Source organism: Lagopus muta, chromosome 1 (assembly GCF_023343835.1).
Source record: "Lagopus muta isolate bLagMut1 chromosome 1, bLagMut1 primary, whole genome shotgun sequence".
NCBI lineage: Eukaryota > Metazoa > Chordata > Aves > Galliformes > Phasianidae > Lagopus > Lagopus muta.
In genome coordinates, this window is record NC_064433.1 from 77,675,614 (window position 1) to 77,692,479 (window position 16,866).

The following is a 16,866-nucleotide window of genomic DNA, read 5'->3' on the forward strand; positions in this document are numbered from 1 at the left end:
TTGTTTCTCTCTTAGCTGGGAGGTAGAAAAGTAAAAAAAGGGATGAAGGTACACCTTTCCTACCAGACTGCTTTATGCTTGGTCTCTCTTAATAAAGCAATAGCTCCTATTTCTTTCTAGTCTGGACTTTTCTTCTTTTGAGCTGCTCTCTATCTGATCACTTTGAAAAATCAGCCAAAGAGCTCTGGGATAAGACCTTATTTCTGCCAATAAGAGTCTGAATGGAGACCCTGTCACTGACCTTGCGACCAGTTATCATGAAGTGTCTACAAACTGATCATCTTTGAGACCTCTCTCTCTTTCTCTCTTGTCAGGTTTATTGAAATAAGTTTATGATTTCAAAGTTGTTGCAGGGAGAGAGCTAACAAATAGCCCAGTTGTGTAAGACTAGTTTTCTAAGGAAACTGTACTAAAAAACAAGTCCAAGCTAAGTGTATTAGAGAAGGTCATTAGTGCAGGACAGCTGTTTTGAGCATGTTGCTGATTGCCCAGAGACTTTTATTTTGTGGACAGCACTGCTGATGTGATTTTGAGGGATATAATGCAGGAAAGCATACTGAGTCTGCAAATTCTTACATGTAGTTATTTGAGAGCTGGGAGTCAATGGCTTCTATAGAATGATGTACATTGAAGCAGAGAAAATGAACGTATTTTTGGCCTGTTTTCTTGGGGGGATGTAGAGAAGAATACTTTCATCTCATTTAATATGTTTTCCAACAGCAAACAACGATAATGTCAGACTGGTTCTTAAAATAGCCAGTTTTAGAGAACTTGCACTGAAGAGCATTTCAACAGTTGGGCAAAAATTCAAAGCTGTAGGTTGTTGAGTTTTTTCCCCAGTAAATCTTGAAATACTAAGGAAAATCCGGGGGTGGAAAGTTGGGTTTTATCAAAGCTTTAAAAGTTTTGTGAGATGACTTGGGTACTTACTTATTAGAAGCATAAAATGCCAGTCAAGAGTGGGTTTATTCATAACAGATCTCAGCAAGCTAACTTCATATCGTGACATCAGTGAGACTCCATGCAGTCAAGAATGCCAGTGATGGAAATAACTTCACCTATAATTTTGGGAATAGGTTTAAATAAAAAAAGATATATAAATTATATAAAACACTGGTCAGTTAGCAAAAAATTGAGTACTTATTCTTTTACTATTATTATACGAATATAGTACATTTTAAGTGCATCAGAATAGCAACAACGATAGAATAATGTTTGGAACGTTCGTGTTTCTTATGTGATTCCATATTTTTCAATATAGGTGTCAGTACCTGTGGTATAGCATGGAAATCTAAAATATTGATAAAGTTTGTGGAAAGAAAGATTGAATGAAGTACTAAAAACAAAAATACAAATGAAAAAGATAAATTACTGAAGTGGAACAGTTTAATTAATTTGGATTACTGAATCTTGAATAACAGTGTGTATTTTAAACTAACTAAATGTCAACTCATATATCTAATGAAAGAATGTGAACAGCAGGTACAGGACCAGAGCTCTATAATAGAAAGCAGTCACATTGAAAAAGATTAGAGATGTCTGAACAGATAATCAGTGGATCAATAGCTTCTGTTGTGATCCTACAGCCAAAGAAGCTGTGGTTCTTTGATCTATGAAGAGCTGGATATTGAAGTGAAGAGGGAAGATTGTATTTCCTCTGTATTTGGTGTTTGTGGGGAAAAAAATAATAGAAAAATCTTTGTCTAATTATATTATTCTCATTTCAGAAAGTGCTGCAGGACAGGAGAATATTTAGAAAATAACTATGTGAACCATGAACCAAATCTTACAGTGGTGACTTGGTGACAGTTTTTAAGTACTTGAGTGAAGAAAAAGCGTCAAAACAATCTGTGTTTTCAACCTGGCAGAAAACAGTTAAGATCAGCGGAAAGATGGCTGACATGTTTGGACTGGAATTAAGGCAAACAATCAAATAGTGAAAATTCTTAACTATTGGAATAATTTACCAAGAATTATACTGAGTTCTCAGTCATCTGAATATGTAAAAGGCAATATTTAAAAAAATAAAAATGTATTTCAAGTGCAGCAATGGAAAATATAACTAAAGAATGGAATATTTCTAGCCTCAGCTGTTTTAAGAAGATGGGATTGGATAACTGAGATGTTTCTTTGTGAGTTTAAGCTGCAAGTTCTCAAATCCAGGAGCGTACTAGATTTGTAAAAGGGAACAGTCTCTGTATCCTGGGAGGATGTGTTTGTTTGTTTGGATGCTGATCAGACACAGTTCATGGGGAAAATGTCACTGCAGAAATTCTTAACAGAAGTGGAAAAATAGTATGGTGATCCAAATGTTCATGTGGATTGATGTTCCAGACCTAAATAGGGAAAATAAGTTCTAGGGATTATATTATTATGGAGTTATTGACCATTTTTACTTTCACTAGACAATTTGGTGACAAGTGACAGTGACAGCCACAGAAAGACTGAAAGACAGTGAAGGCAGGAAACTCAGTGGGCTTCAGTTAACTCTATGTCTAAGGTATAAGTTGAGTGTGATGTAAGAGTTAAAACATTTGCTCCAAGAACCAGTCAAAGGGACTGAAAAAATCAAATAATTTGCATTGTGCAATGATCAGAATTTAGTGCATAATGTTAATACTACAGAGGCTGTAGTTTACTGAGAGAGTTTAAGACCATAGCAGAAAACAAGCAGGCAAGCAAACAGATAATAATTTAAAAAAAGAAAAAAAAAATCCTCAGGCCATTAAATAATATTTATTTGCATCTCCTTGTTGTGGTGGAATTTGTGAAAGTTTATCCGCTGGAACTTTCCCATGCTAAAGATGCATCACAAGCTCAGCTTCAGATTGAAGCCTCAGTACATGATGTTGTAAAGTAGGTAGGCAAAAAAATAAAATATCATTAAGTGGTATTTGTGCAAGACTTCTGGAGGAACCTGAGGCTGAAAAAGTTGAACTACTGATTGTGTTATGTACTGTTACAATTACTTTGGTACTGTGAGATTGGAAGGTAGGTAACGTGAAGTCAGTTTTTAAACTAATTGTAAGATGTAAGAAACTGTGGGCAAGTAAAAGAGATAGGCATACCAGGCAAGCTAATAAATGTTAATAAATGTGAAACGAAAAAAAAAAGTAAAAAGGATCAGAATTAAACATGGCTTGTGGTGGGAGCTGTACAAGTAAGTTGGTAAGAAGAGCAGCCAAAATCTAAATAAAATATTCTGGAGAAGTCAGACTGTCATTGCAGAAGAGATATGAGTCAGGGGATCCTGTGAACAAACTTATAAACTTGTGTTATCTCCGTCATGTAAGATCTTTCATCAGATGTTCTACGTGGGCTGGACGACTAGCAGAGAGTAGAAACTGGCCAGCAGGGTTCCTCATCCTCTCCTGACAATGAGTGGTTCTACAACTGTATATCTGGTTTGGATATGATGGTGAGGATGTGATGGTGAGGAAGTAGAGCTGTTCAGTTCATGCACGAATGTGAAGAAGTGTTCTCAGGCATGGTCAACTGGTTGTTCAAAGCTTGCCAGAGTGGCGTGTAGGTTGAACAGGGAGTCACAGTCCAAGGCCTTAGGAGGACCTCCATGGACTTAAGTGTTGGAGGGATCTAAACTGCTGTGGGACTTGCCCACTGGGTAGGAGAAGTGGTGTAATCTGAGTACACCAGGCAAGTGATGTAGGGTTGACTGACCATACAGCCAGTGGTCCACAGTTCTGGTAATGTCGCAGGGGCCATCCTTCCATGCAGTGAGAAGGTTACTGCCTGCTCAAGAGGTCGGTTTTATGCAGCAGGGGCTCAAAAGACATTTCCCTTTGTTGGTGATCATGAGAGATGTGATTGCACCACAGAGCTTCTGGGTTCTGAGGAGGGCTCTGTGAAAAAGCAAAAGTAGGAGAAAATCCTGCAGAAGGCTTCTTGTGCTAGGCGTGTAGGCATTTCAGAAGAGTTGGAGAAAGGCAAATGCCAGCACAATCCAGCTTGGACTGCCTAAGCTATGCAAGAGTGTGTTCAGAACTCCAGCAGTTTCTCTCAGAGGCTGGTCAGTGTTGCATGGGTAAAGTACAGGGTTTTGATGCAGTGCTGAGGCATGGTCAGTATTCACTGATGGATGACCAAGAACTTACCTGAAGAAGACGTTACTGCATATGTTCTGCCCACTTCTGCAGCCACTCAAGATGCCTTGACCGTCCTCTCTTTCCAACTAGTAGCTAGAAGGTGGCTGATAGCAGAGGGGTAGACTCTCAGAGCAAGAGATGTGTACCCTACTGGTACTGGTGGAGTGCAGCCACGAGTTTGCTAGCAGCCCGTGTAAGCATTTCCCAGGACAGACCTCTTGATCCATTTTATTTGGGCAGAAGAAGGTGCTACATACAGTATTTGGTAGACCCATCTGTGCCACATCTTTTAGAAACCAGACATGTCAGTAATGTATACTTACGAGACCACCCACAAGTTTAGTTCTCTGAACACCAGGTCCATCATGCTCTAAGAGAATATAAAGAAGGACTCTGTGGTGGTAGAGTGGTTATGGCTGGAGTCAGGGGCAGCCCTGACTCACTCCCCATCTGAAGCCAAAAGGACCCTGTTGAGCAAGCTCGCTGTGGACGTACGCAGCTGCTGGAGAAACTTTGTGAAGCAGGAGTTGAAACTGAATGCCTTCAGAGTCCCCATAAAAAAGCCGTGACCTATTCTGTTAAATACTTCCTTCTGTTTGGGGGACCAGGAGGCAAATAAAGTGAATGGCAGATTGTCTCAGTGTGGTCTTGGATCAGGTACAGTTTCATTACTCTGTACTGGTATCATGTAGCTCTAATTTGGGTGGACCCAGCACATACTTCAGCTACATTATAGATTCAGCTACATTATGTGCTTGCTAAGGTTTGATGCTTTGCAGCCTTTCCTCAGTTTGCAGTGGTCTAGAGTTTGTTGGTTTTTTTTTGTCAGAAGAACTCTCATATGTCTCTGGCAACAGAAGGAAAAATCTCCCTCAGGAGGCTCAGCCTGTGTGGTCTTGCAGAACCTTAAGTTTTTCTACTGAACATGTGGTGGAGGGTGTCTGAGATTGCAGCCACAGTGAGAAGGAGCTCCAGGAAGTCTTGGTCAGTCACTGAGTATTTTCCCTCACAGCATGGCAAATGTAGAAAGTGGGCTGCAGATAAAATCCTTCCACCTTCTTGCATCTGCTCTGGACCTCTTTGAGGAGCAGTACCCCTTGCAAAGATGCAAACTGTGTTTTGTACTTCTTACCAAAGCAAGTGCTATTATTCATCTCCCAAAGAAGTTTGGTCTGCAACCAGACAATGGTGTGTTGGTCCTAAAGTTCTTCCAGGGCCAGTATGACTGTCTGCATGTGAACCCACTGAATTCCTAAGGGGCAGCCTGCTTTTGCGGCCTGTGAATATCCTCAATTAAGCATTTCTGGCAAATTCCTGCACTGCCTTGTTGCTTTCATGTAGTTGTAGGAGAGCTTGGCACACAGCTTCCTGCTTTAATTTCTAGCACATTTGGGCCAAGGGAAGTACATACCTCTTCTCTAATGTATTGATCCAGAGCTCCTGGGAGACTGCTATACAGATTATATTCTTCATCAGATTGTTAAAATGTTGATAGGATAGTGTCATCCTGCAGGAGGTGATGGCAGTCACCATGGATGATGATGTGAGAGAAATAATTCTAGAACGTGTGGTTGTGTGAAATAGTTGCAGCTCAGCCAGGAATAGTTTATACTCAACTACTGAGATTGAGATAGAGGAAGCATAGTGAGAAATGTGGAGTTTGCTCCAGGGTGTGGTGTGCTTTCAATGGTCTATTGTTGAGTCTCTGTTCAACAGTAGCACTTGGGAGGAACCAGACAACCAAGGAAGGCACATATCAGTGAGTGGAATTATAATGTTCTGAGCCTGATATCATGGTATGGACATCAACTAGGTTACTGATTCCCATTCTACATAGGGAATTCTACACGATGTATCAAATGACAGCCATAACCTCAGTGACTTTGAGCTTGTTGGGTTGTATTTCCAAGGTAAACAAGGTTACTGTTCTACCAAAGGTAACGACAAGAATCTTTATCTTTGTGTCACATGCTTTTCTATCTCTGCAGCAATTTAGCTTGACAGTTAAATCAGCAAAAGTCTCTTGCAAGAACACAATGGAAAACCCCCCTGTTCCATGTAAGGAGGGCAACCAGCCCCTACTGGAGATTATCTCTCCATTCCATAGAGTTTCATGATAGGATTTTATGCTGAGAGAAGGAGGTAAGAAAGCTGAGGAACTTGCTGTCCAGTAGTGGTGTTGCTAGTGGTACCAGCAGTGCTGTATACCTGCTAGTTGTGTGGACAGAAATGTTGTTCCCAGAGTACAGGGAAGCATTTAGCTTCCTTGGTCCCCTTACTTCCTTGAATAGGGCCCTCTCTGATGAAGATGAGGTTGTAGTCTTCCATGGTAAGAGTCAACTGTATCTTCTTACCAGAACAATTAGTCTTTGGCAGGTATCAAAGACAGTAGCTTGTTCCCCCACTGGCCATGGATATTAGATTCAGCGCTGACTGGAGTGGCTGAAGATGCAAAGATGGGGAGAACCATTCTGAGATGCCATAGCTGAGATCTTCATGGAGGAACAACAGCACTGGCCATGTTTCCCTTGCCCAGCTGTGGCCCGCCCTGCCCTCTTGGTTGTCTTTGAGGGTCCAGACGTGGACTGCAGTGGCCTCTAGGGATATAGAGGAAGTGTGTTTCCTCTCTAGGGATGGGTGTTGGGCCCACAGATAATGCTTTCCTTATCTGTCCACTTCACTGACAGACCCTGGGATGAGTTTGAGTCTTCAGACATTAATGCACACAGGAAGGAGGCATGAGAACTGTCTTCTCTGGACTGGGTGTCTGTTTATATTGTTAATACTTCCAGTCTCTGTTCTCCAGTGACCTTTTCCTGGACCAGAAAGCAGCCAATTCAGAAGTGTTCAATTCAGAAGCTGTGAAAGTCCGGTATGTCCCTTGAGGAGTTCTGGATGTACAAGATTCCTGTTGCAGAATGATGTCCTTTGCAGCCCTGCAGTAGAGGGCTAATGGGAAATGCCAACTTCACCATGGAAAGCAAGGGGAGGATGAGGAAAGATGGGGAAAACAGCATTTGGAGAAGTCCGGAGGCAGGAGTTAGATAGCACCACCCTTACACTCAGAATTTAGAGACTTGATTTTTTGTCAAGTAGAGCCTGCAGCAAGTCTTTTGCCTGTTGCCTGCTATGGAGTGACTTGTGTTGGCAGGAAGAAAACCTGCTATGGTTTGGTGGCCATTGTCATATCATAAGACATCATTGCTACTGGCAACTCCCACACTTTGGTTTTGAGGAGGAATGTGGTGAGAGAGAAGTAGCAGTCTCTATGCCTCCTGGCTGTAGAAGGAATGGGCTCTGACCGGTGTTGTTGTTCTGAAATGGAGCGGTTGATGGGGACTTTGGCAGAGAGTATGTACTTCCCTTATGGGCTGGTGTTTTGAGCAAACTCTTGTTTTGCTTCTTCCTCCAACTCAGCTTGCTGTCTGGAGAATACAGTGGGCTTGAAGATGCAGTATTGGATTCCCCCCTTGGCTTGCTGACATCACCTTGGCAGTGGTGTTGCCCACCCCACAGGCTGAGGGAAAGAAAAGGTCTGGGAGAGCCCTTGATGTCAACAGAGACCCTTCCTCAGTCTGTCACATCTTCACACAGGTGGGACAGTGGGGATGGGAATCTGGGTGTTTGTCTGCAGCAATGCTTGGGAGATGGTCTGAAAGTCTGCAGGAAGGTTGAAAGAGGGGAAAGACCTGGGCTCCACAGGCAGTGCTGGGGGGCAGGGTGTGGAGTAGGGCTGGCCTAGTGACTGGCAGGGTCAGAAAACAGACCATAATACTGGGAGGTGCTGAGGAGCCGGAGGAGGGGCATGGTGTGAAAGAGAGAGCATATGGGAAAAGAAAGGGTAGGTGGTTGTTCTGTATGTGTTTTTCATACGTATATAGTCACATTAGAGTGAGGGAGGAAAAGGGTAAAGAGGATAGCAGGGTAGCAGAAAAGCTCTGTGCTATCCCTTCCCTATGTCCCTCCCATCTTGCTGGCTGGGGAACAGCAGTGGGCAGTAATGGGCTGATCTGATGCAAGCAGGAGGTGGTAGCGATGCCTTTCTCTTCCTGCTCCAAACACAGGGAAAGGAGTGTGGGGGAAAGGTGCAATGCAATCTGCTGGTTGACTCCTGCGGAATAGCTGGTATGGTCCTTCTTTCTCATTGGTAAAGATGAAACTACAAGACATAGATATTACAACTAATGATATTCCTGTGCTCTAAGACAGTGTGCATGTGATGTGTTTGCCTCAGAGATTAAAATTTAAATACATAGAGAGAGCAAAACATGAAGTTGCCTGCTGCATATTGCTTCTGCAATGTTGGCTACAGGCCCACAAAAAACGGCTGCTACCTCAGTTCATATTGATGTTTCCATACTTACTGTGCTGAATGAGGCCCCTGGGGACACATTCTTTGCACTTCAGAGAAGCACTGAAGAATGAGGATAAATCCATTGCTTCTGTTCATGCTGACTGATACTTGTTCTGCAAATGAGACAGACAGGGCTTTGAGATTTTTTGTTGCTGTTGCGTTAATTGGATGTGTTTCATTTTGCAGTTTTTCCTTGGCTTAAGTGACATGACTGCTTCTCAGAACAGAACTATACGTGTCTAACATTAGACTCTATGTTCAGCTCTTTTTAGTTGCAAGGACATGATGTGCAGTAACCTTTAGCACTGGTTTGAAAGCATTTCTAGTCAAGAAGGAAAATGTTGTCTATTCATTTTGTTCATTAATATATCCTCCGTTATATCCTAAACAGCTCTAAAAAGAGATCTACCTGTAGAAAGTGTTAGAATAGCCATGGGCCAGAGAAATAGATCTTGGAAATAATTTAAATTGCCTAAATCCAAACAAGAGAGCCTGATAACTGCATGCCTGATTCCTAATCTTATAGCTATATCAGAAATATAGGTGTTTTCGTTTTTGGCCAGAAATTTCCAAGGCATCTATTTTGTGGAGACCAAGATGTCCTGATGGGCACTTTAGCTCTCTTTCATCCATGAAAACAGGCATTTTTCTATTCATATGCTGCAAGTGGTTCAGTTTCTAGTTACACTCTGAAAAAGCAAACAGTAGCTAACTAATTTCTGTTTTCTTATCCACGTTCAAACAATCATACAAATAACTCAGGTTGATTTTTGGTCGTGACGTAGGAGAATTTGAATGCTTTCATCTCAGGTTCATCTCTGGGATGCTTCACCTGACACAGAGGCTTATTCTTTTCCTCAGCATTTAGCTATCTCTGAGTGGCTTTCTGGAAAGCAAGTAGGAATGAAAAAGATTTCTTTGAAGCTATACTATCTACCCATCTACTGGCCCTTCCCAGTAGCTTCCACTTCATTCATTTCAACCGTATTTGATAGATTGTGATGATGTTCTGTTTGACAAAGATATTACAATCCCATGAGTATCATGAAAATTGGTATCTTGGAAAGAACCAAAGGCTGCTCATAATTACTGCAATTACATTTGTTGTTTTCTTAGTTATTCAGGGAAAATAAGGGAATGGAAAAGAATAATTTACCATTTACCAACATTAACAATGCCTACCAATATAGAATGATAATGTTTCTGCTCTCTGAAGAAAGTAAAACTCAAGAAAGAGGGGGCAGTTTGCTGACAGTGGATAATAACAGTGCTGAAAATTCAGTTTAATTATTAAGTTTCTTCTTATGTTAATTGACATAACACATCAGAAAGCAATTGACACAAATCATGTTTGGTATAGGACATGCATCTTCATAACCAGCATGTTGGAAGAAAAAAGCATTTAGGACTCTAAAACTGTTGTGTCCTATTTAGTACAAAACAAAATATAGGAGACAGATTAAAGAAGATCTTGAGCATCCATCACAGAAGTTGCAACAAAACAGTTTATTAAAGGCTTTTGCATAGATGCAGATGCCTGATTCAAGCAAGTACCTTGTTAAATGAACAGAATACAGGCACACATACAGTATCAGTGAAGTAAAACTGAGAGAATATCAAGCAGAAACCCAGAAAAGATGGACTTGTTAACATTATGACAGATAAGTCATTTAAAGCTAGGTGAACTTCCTATTATTGCAGAAATTGAAAGAAACTGAAAATGCACCCTGAAAATTTTTCATCTCTGTAGAATTCCAAACTATGCACCAAAATGAGCTCTAAAATTACCATAAATAAATAAATAAATAAATAAATCAGATTAGCAGGGTGGGATATTGACATGCAGATGGACTCCTGGAGTTTTCCAGTGTGTTCATAAAGATGGTCACTATTTCATATTTCTTGAGAATCCTAATGCGCACATTTTCTAATATTTGAGATGACAGTTACCATATTAAAAAAAAACAAAAAAAAAACAACATGATGAAACATGTCCTGATATTCTCCTTCCCCAACTCTTTTTCATATGTTTTCCGTATTTTTTTTTTTCATATTTCTTATTTTGAAAGGCCTGACTTAAAACTGGTTCTTGATTTTTACCTAACCAATAGTATAAAGACTAGAGGGATATCTTCCCCCCTAAGGACTTAGAGTAGAAACATTTCTTCAGTTGTCATGGATACATCTTTTTCTGATAAGTGTCTGCCAGAGTTTTTTCCATTAAATTTGTGTTAAAAATACATAGGAGCTATGATTTGTAAACAGTGTGGCTTAATATATTTATAAAGTTCAGCTGTGTTGGTTTTGTCTCACTGTTTCATATAGTTAGCTTCCTGCTCGTTCATCAGTCATCTATTGTGTCTTAGAAGGTGATGGAATTTATGATGTTATAAAAATTGAAAAGAAGTTAAAAAAAAAAAAGATCTTTAAAATGTGCAAGGAAATACAAAATCCCTCTCTGTGCTTTCTATGTGGATGGTACAAAAAAAAAAAAAAAGCCCTCAGAAACTGTATTATGTTGCTTTACCTTCCTTCAGGACGTTTTCACAAGAAATCAGTTGCATGTGTTTGTAAAAATCCCACTTTAAAAATTAGCTTTGAGACCCCTTTATACTTAAAAACGTTCATCAGCTCTACGTGAAGAGAAGCAAATTGTGTCTGTAGAGGTGACTGGTGATGGGTTTACAAATGAATTAGACATTAAGATGAAATGGAAGGTGGGTAAGAGAAAAGGAAATATTTTGGAGAAGAAAAGCACTGTTACAACAGAGAAACGTACTAATTGAAGGGAGAAAGATGTTGATGAGGTCAGATAAAAACCGTACTCATTATAATGTGCTACTTTTAGTTTCCCTTTTCCTACTTTGCTGTCCATGTCTCTTCCAGATTTTCTGTTTCTTTCCTTCCATCTGTCAGAGCAGAACTTGATTTTTCATGTCTATGTATTAATGTTGCTCTGGCTGTTTCTAGCAGAATTGAAAAAAAAACCCACTGCTAAACTTTTCCTACTTTCAGTAAGTGGAAGTAACATTGCCCCAGGCTCAACACCAATTAGAGTCCAGAGATTTCCTTTTCTACCACAGTGTGTGATGTTGTAACACTTGAGCAGATATTTATATATTTTTGCCTTGCAAAACATTTTGTAGATATTAAAGAGGTGTTCTCTCCTAAAATCTTTCTTAGCATCTGTGAAACTGTTTGGACCAAGAATTTTCAATAATTATTCAATCTATAAATACATTTTATGGGCTTTTACTTCTACTACTACAGAGCAAGCATGGACTTTGAGACAAACAATAGTTTGATGATAATTCAGTTCAACTACTTGATGCCACCATCTGCCAGAATGATATTTTCCACAGTCTAACACTTCATGGAAACTATCAGTGTGTTAGCAATACTGAGATAAAAAAATTGAGTGTCTGTGCCAAACTTTGAGACCGTTAAGTCACATCTACTGAGCACCTGACTCCCTGAGGTTGGTCTCTCTGTGTTTGAGGTCTCTTTGTGGTACATTTTCAGAACAGCACTGCAGCCCGTTTTGAGCTGTATGCCAGGATGTCGAGATTTGCAGTCGCACCGCAGCACTATACTCAACAACAGCTGAACGTACAGGAATGAGACTGAGGATAAATGGAGATAAAACAGCCTTGGCACTGCTGTTTAAAGCCTGTAATGAAGGCTTTTGCATTGCTGCCTTTTGCTCCGTAGTGGTAGTGTCTCCTGCTTCTCCAGCATCGCTGACTGCGTACATCATCTCTGCAGCAGGACAGCCCCAAGCCTCCCCTTCTGTGTGACAGACAGGGTGCTGATGGAGCAAAGAAGCAATCTGCCTCCACAAGAAGAGGCAACCTGGTCCCAGCAAGCAGAGGTGGGCTCTCACTCCTACTCCTGACTCCGCTGTCAGACTCTCACGCACCTCTGTTGATTCCTCAGCTCCTCCTGCCCACGTTCAGCTGGGCTGCACAGTCTGTGCAGTGGCTGTGTCTGGATCCTGGTATCTACAGTTGCTGGCACCCAGACATATAAGCCTTCAAGGCTGCAGCCCCAGCCAAATGCTGGTACAGATCCCTCACCAACAAGTCCAACTTCATTTTCAGTAACGTTCAGGCGCTCTATTTGGGCTCTCTGTTCTGACCTTGTCTCTCTGTGCTCCTTTGTGGGTGTGCAGGTGGGCTTTTATCACACAATCTAACATGCCCTACAAAGAAGTATGCCTGCAGTCTGAAGCTAAATAAACTGATCAGGATTTAACACAAAATTGTACAGTTGTAGCACATGAATTGATCATGGTTAATAGTAATTGCAATTAGAAATAAGTAAGGGAACTCAGTAAGGACAAATACATGCATGTACTTGCTAGGAAAATTAGTCAAGGTGATCACAGCATTGAAGGGTAGTTGTGCTCATTATAGCCAAATCCTGCCTCCTCCTGAAATCTGTTTGGGTCTGACCTCTGATGCACAGCTTTGTAGCAGACGGTACAGGAATGTTTTTTTCTTTTAAGTTTTCTGAATAGCTTCTGCTTTGTTCAGCCTAGTCAGTAGCACATGGGGGATACTATTAAAGCACTCAATTCCAATTATCCTGATAAAGAGAAACATAATTCGAGTGTGATGGGGAAAATATGATTTGATTCTCTTAGAAAGACAGATCTTACACATTAGAAAGTGATGAGATGTGAGGTGTTGTGGTTGCTAAATCAAGTAACGTTTGCTTTCTGCTGGTTTTTGGCTCACCATGCTTATCCTTTTTTAACATACCAAATTAATATTTTTGCATTTTGAACCTAGCTAATGAGTGTGCCTCAGGCTTCTCCATGCTTCTTACAGGCCTGTGTAGGGAAGGAGATTGCACAACACCTCTTGCCTGTCAGAAGATCTGGTGGTGGCGAACCAGTGTAGACATGCCAGAGCTGCTAGGACAAGCAAGTGGGTCTTCATACATGTGTGGTGAAGCAAGCAAAGATCAACTAAAAAAGTTGAAAGCTGTCGAAAATAGCACCATTCACATCCACAGGCATCTATTTTAAATAGAATAGAGATTGCTCAATTGATCCAGGAATCGATTATCATTGTAGGAGCTGTCTTTCTTTCTAGATTTCCAAAAGCTCAGTTTTAAATGTAACACGGTCTTCTACTCCATGACATGGATAAGGGAATAAAATATTTTTAAACAGAGTTTAAGGATGGTGCAATAAAAAGATCAGTGGATAGCCAAATGGACAGAGCAGTCATATGGAGAAATCTTTTTTCCTTGGCTACTTGAAGTGTGTTACTACTCAGATTTAGTTTCACTTATATTAAAATTAAGTCTATAGTAATTTTTTTGTCTTTATTCTTTCAATTTTATTAGTTTTATATTATTAATATTTATTTTAATTTGATCTTTTAAGGTGTATTAAAGTGCCTCTAAGATCAGGCAGCACAGACTGCCTTTGAATGGTTGAAAATCTTAGAAAGCTGTGCAGAAAGCACAGGGATCACAGTGAACCAACAGCTGAATGTGAGACTCTGCTGCAAGTTTTTGATACAAGGGGTTAGTCATTTTTACCTTCAGCAGAATGGGTGCAAGCAGTCCTGCAGTACTGTGCACTCTTTCATGTCTGTGTTTTGAAGAACTAAGAAATGTCTTTTTAAAAAAAGATGCAGAGAGGTGGAAAGATGCTATACAATAAGAAGCCTAAGGATCTCAGTCTGTTTAATTTATCAAGAAGAAAATCAAGTGAATGAATAACTTTTCTGAAATGCAATGACAGGTATTAAAAAACTCTTTAATCTTGCTGAGAAAGGCAAAGCAGGGACAGCGCCTCTAAATTGAAGCCAAACCAATTCAAACTAGAGAGGAAAAATGCCTTTTTAAGTGACGAAAGCTTAATAATGAAACAGGATATCAAAAAGAATTGGTTATTTCTCAGTCAGACATCATGACTAGATTCTTTTATTTTGGGGAGCTATGGTTTAGCCAAGCTTACATTCTGCTTAAGAACGACGCAAATGACTTGACTTCACATGAGGACATTTGTGTGAAATGCAGTAGTTGATGATGTACAGGCGATCTGATTAAAATCAGGTCTGGTTTAAGGCTACTGTTGTGTTAAGGTCAGTGATTCTCCTGTATGCTAAACTGACTTGACTTAAGAATGCTAAAATGCATTGTAGAGACAATTGGAAGCCTGAGTTGATGTGTTCCCACAGGAAACGAGGTGATTGCAGTCGACTGGAAGGGACTGAAAGATGTGGACCAAATCAATATGGACAGCACCAGTTCACTACATGGCAGCAGCTTCCATCGTCCTTCTACTGAGGTGAGTGCTTGTCCCAGATACACTTATCCAAGGAGATTGAAAAATTTCAGTTCCTTCTGTGTTCAGAAATGTGTGCTGTGCATCACTGGGATCATCTCGGAGAGGACAAGAGTGTTAATACACACCCAAGGATGCTGTTTGGTTTGTTTAGAATAGAGTTGAGTCATTCTGTATAGATTATCTAGAGTGAGTAAGAGTTGCAAATGAAAGTACTTTTAACCACTGACAACTGGGGTAGATAGAATATGAATAAAACTGTGGCAGTTGTGGCAAGCCTGTAGGTCTGCATTCCTTGAATGATGGATTTACTAAAATGCCCAACACCATGGCTCTACAGCCATACCATGTTTTGAAGAAGTGTGTTTGTCTCCATTTTGATATTGAGGAATTTATTCACTAGTAATTCACTGCCAATTGATTTACCGTTTAGTACCTCAATGTCTGATTCATTTCCTGTTCTGAGTTAGTGCAGCTTAGATACCTGAATTTTCAGCTCGGTAAGGTTCAGGGCAGGCAGTCATGATTAGTAAAAATATTAAACTGTTTTAAACAAATAACATTTTGAAAATCACAGATAATGTTCATAAATAACATACAATTTAGATAATGTGATGAAGCGCCAGCATGTATGTATTTTATTTTCTTATTACACTGGAACGCAGCTCTAAGAAACTGGGAGTTTTATGAAATCCTGATAGAAATTGTGGGGCATAACCTTGTATGGAAAACTCAGTTGAAGTTTAACACAGATCTATAACTCATTGAACATGAACTCTATCTCATGGATCATTTATGTTTGTAGGAATAGTTATTGTGACTAAAATTTATTCATCTAAATCTTCCTGCGTGCTCACATCACAAAACCAAGATGTTGAGATGTGAGCCCTCCCAGCTGAGGGAAATGCACTATGAATTGCTACTGTGCTGACTGGTAAGGAAAATGGATCTGGTTTGCAAATGAAAACTGGATCAGAGTGGACAAACTGAAAGATCACAAGAGAAAATAATTTTGGGAGAAAATCAGTCTGTAACTTGTTATATTATGCTAAAAATACATAGGTAGTGTGGCTCCTCCTTGTGTTAGCCTCGGAGGGATGCACCACCCACACAAGGTTGCCAGTGTTGTGTTATTTAGCAAAGAAGTTAGAAGGGGAGTCTTAGCAAAAGGTGTTTGTATTTCTCTCTCCCTTAGACTCTTTATCATCATATTTACTTGTATACCTTCAAGCACCATGGCACTACAGACACCACAATCAACAGCAAGGAACCAGTCTGGATGTGGTGCTGGAGGATGTGATTTAGCAGCAGGTTGTTAAGGTAGTACGGTTAGGTTGCGGTTGGACTTGGTGATCTTTAAGGTCTTTCCCAACCTGAGCGATTCTATGACTCTATTCTATGAATGAAGCCAGATTGAAAGACACATTGTTTAATTCCCCAGGTAAAATAGAGGCTGTTAATTATCACTAACTACTAGAGAGGTGCATGAGAATTTGCAGCTTGTTTGTTTCACTAACACAATGTCCTTTTTTGCTTTCTTCAGCAAACACGGACAGATTTCTCCTGGGATGGTATCAATGTGAGTGTGTGCCATACTACTGTTCACATTTCTAGTCATAGGATATAGTGGCAGTGATGATGGAAACATGACATGGAAACATGTTTTGAAAGTCTTAACTGCCACTGAAATTCTGAGTGTTGTTTAAGATTCACAGGATGCTGCTGAAATTTTGTTTGCTTTTGCTGTCTGGCAGGTATTTAGATCTGGCTATTATCTTGCCTTTCTCCTTTTGAGACAAATATGTGTCATTTCTGATGTTCTCTGTGTGAGATTTCTGGATGCTGTTAGATAAAAAGGGAAGTATACCTAGCGTGTTTTAAAAATCCATAGTCTTTAATTAGAGCATCATTTGATCTTTTTCAGGGGTTTGTAGGAAGTGTATTTTATCATTTTCAGCTGTATACAGAAGTAAGGCAATTTTTACTGTCCCCTGAGGAAAACGGTCAGAACCAGTTAACTTCAGTTAACAAGTAGAAGAAGAAACAAGCAAACATTTTAATAATATATGTTCCCTGTTGCTCTTAATACCTACACCATAAAAAAA

At 40.1% G+C, this 16,866-nt stretch overlaps 1 protein-coding gene across 5 annotated transcripts in view; it reads left to right on the forward strand.

Annotated features, from left to right (window-relative positions):
* FAM131B (family with sequence similarity 131 member B) overlaps positions 1-16,866 on the forward strand; it is a 51,729-nt gene that overhangs the window by 23,366 nt on the left and 11,497 nt on the right. For 3 of the 5 annotated variants that reach the window (XM_048968763.1, XM_048968737.1, XM_048968728.1), the window contains exons 2-3: positions 14,655-14,764; positions 16,305-16,340. In XM_048968763.1, the coding sequence (XP_048824720.1) occupies positions 14,711-14,764; positions 16,305-16,340 (90 nt within the window). In that variant the 5' untranslated portion in view covers positions 14,655-14,710. The remainder of the gene's footprint in view (positions 1-14,654; positions 14,765-16,304; positions 16,341-16,866) is intronic. The other 2 variants (XM_048968754.1, XM_048968745.1) reach the window with 1 other exon arrangement.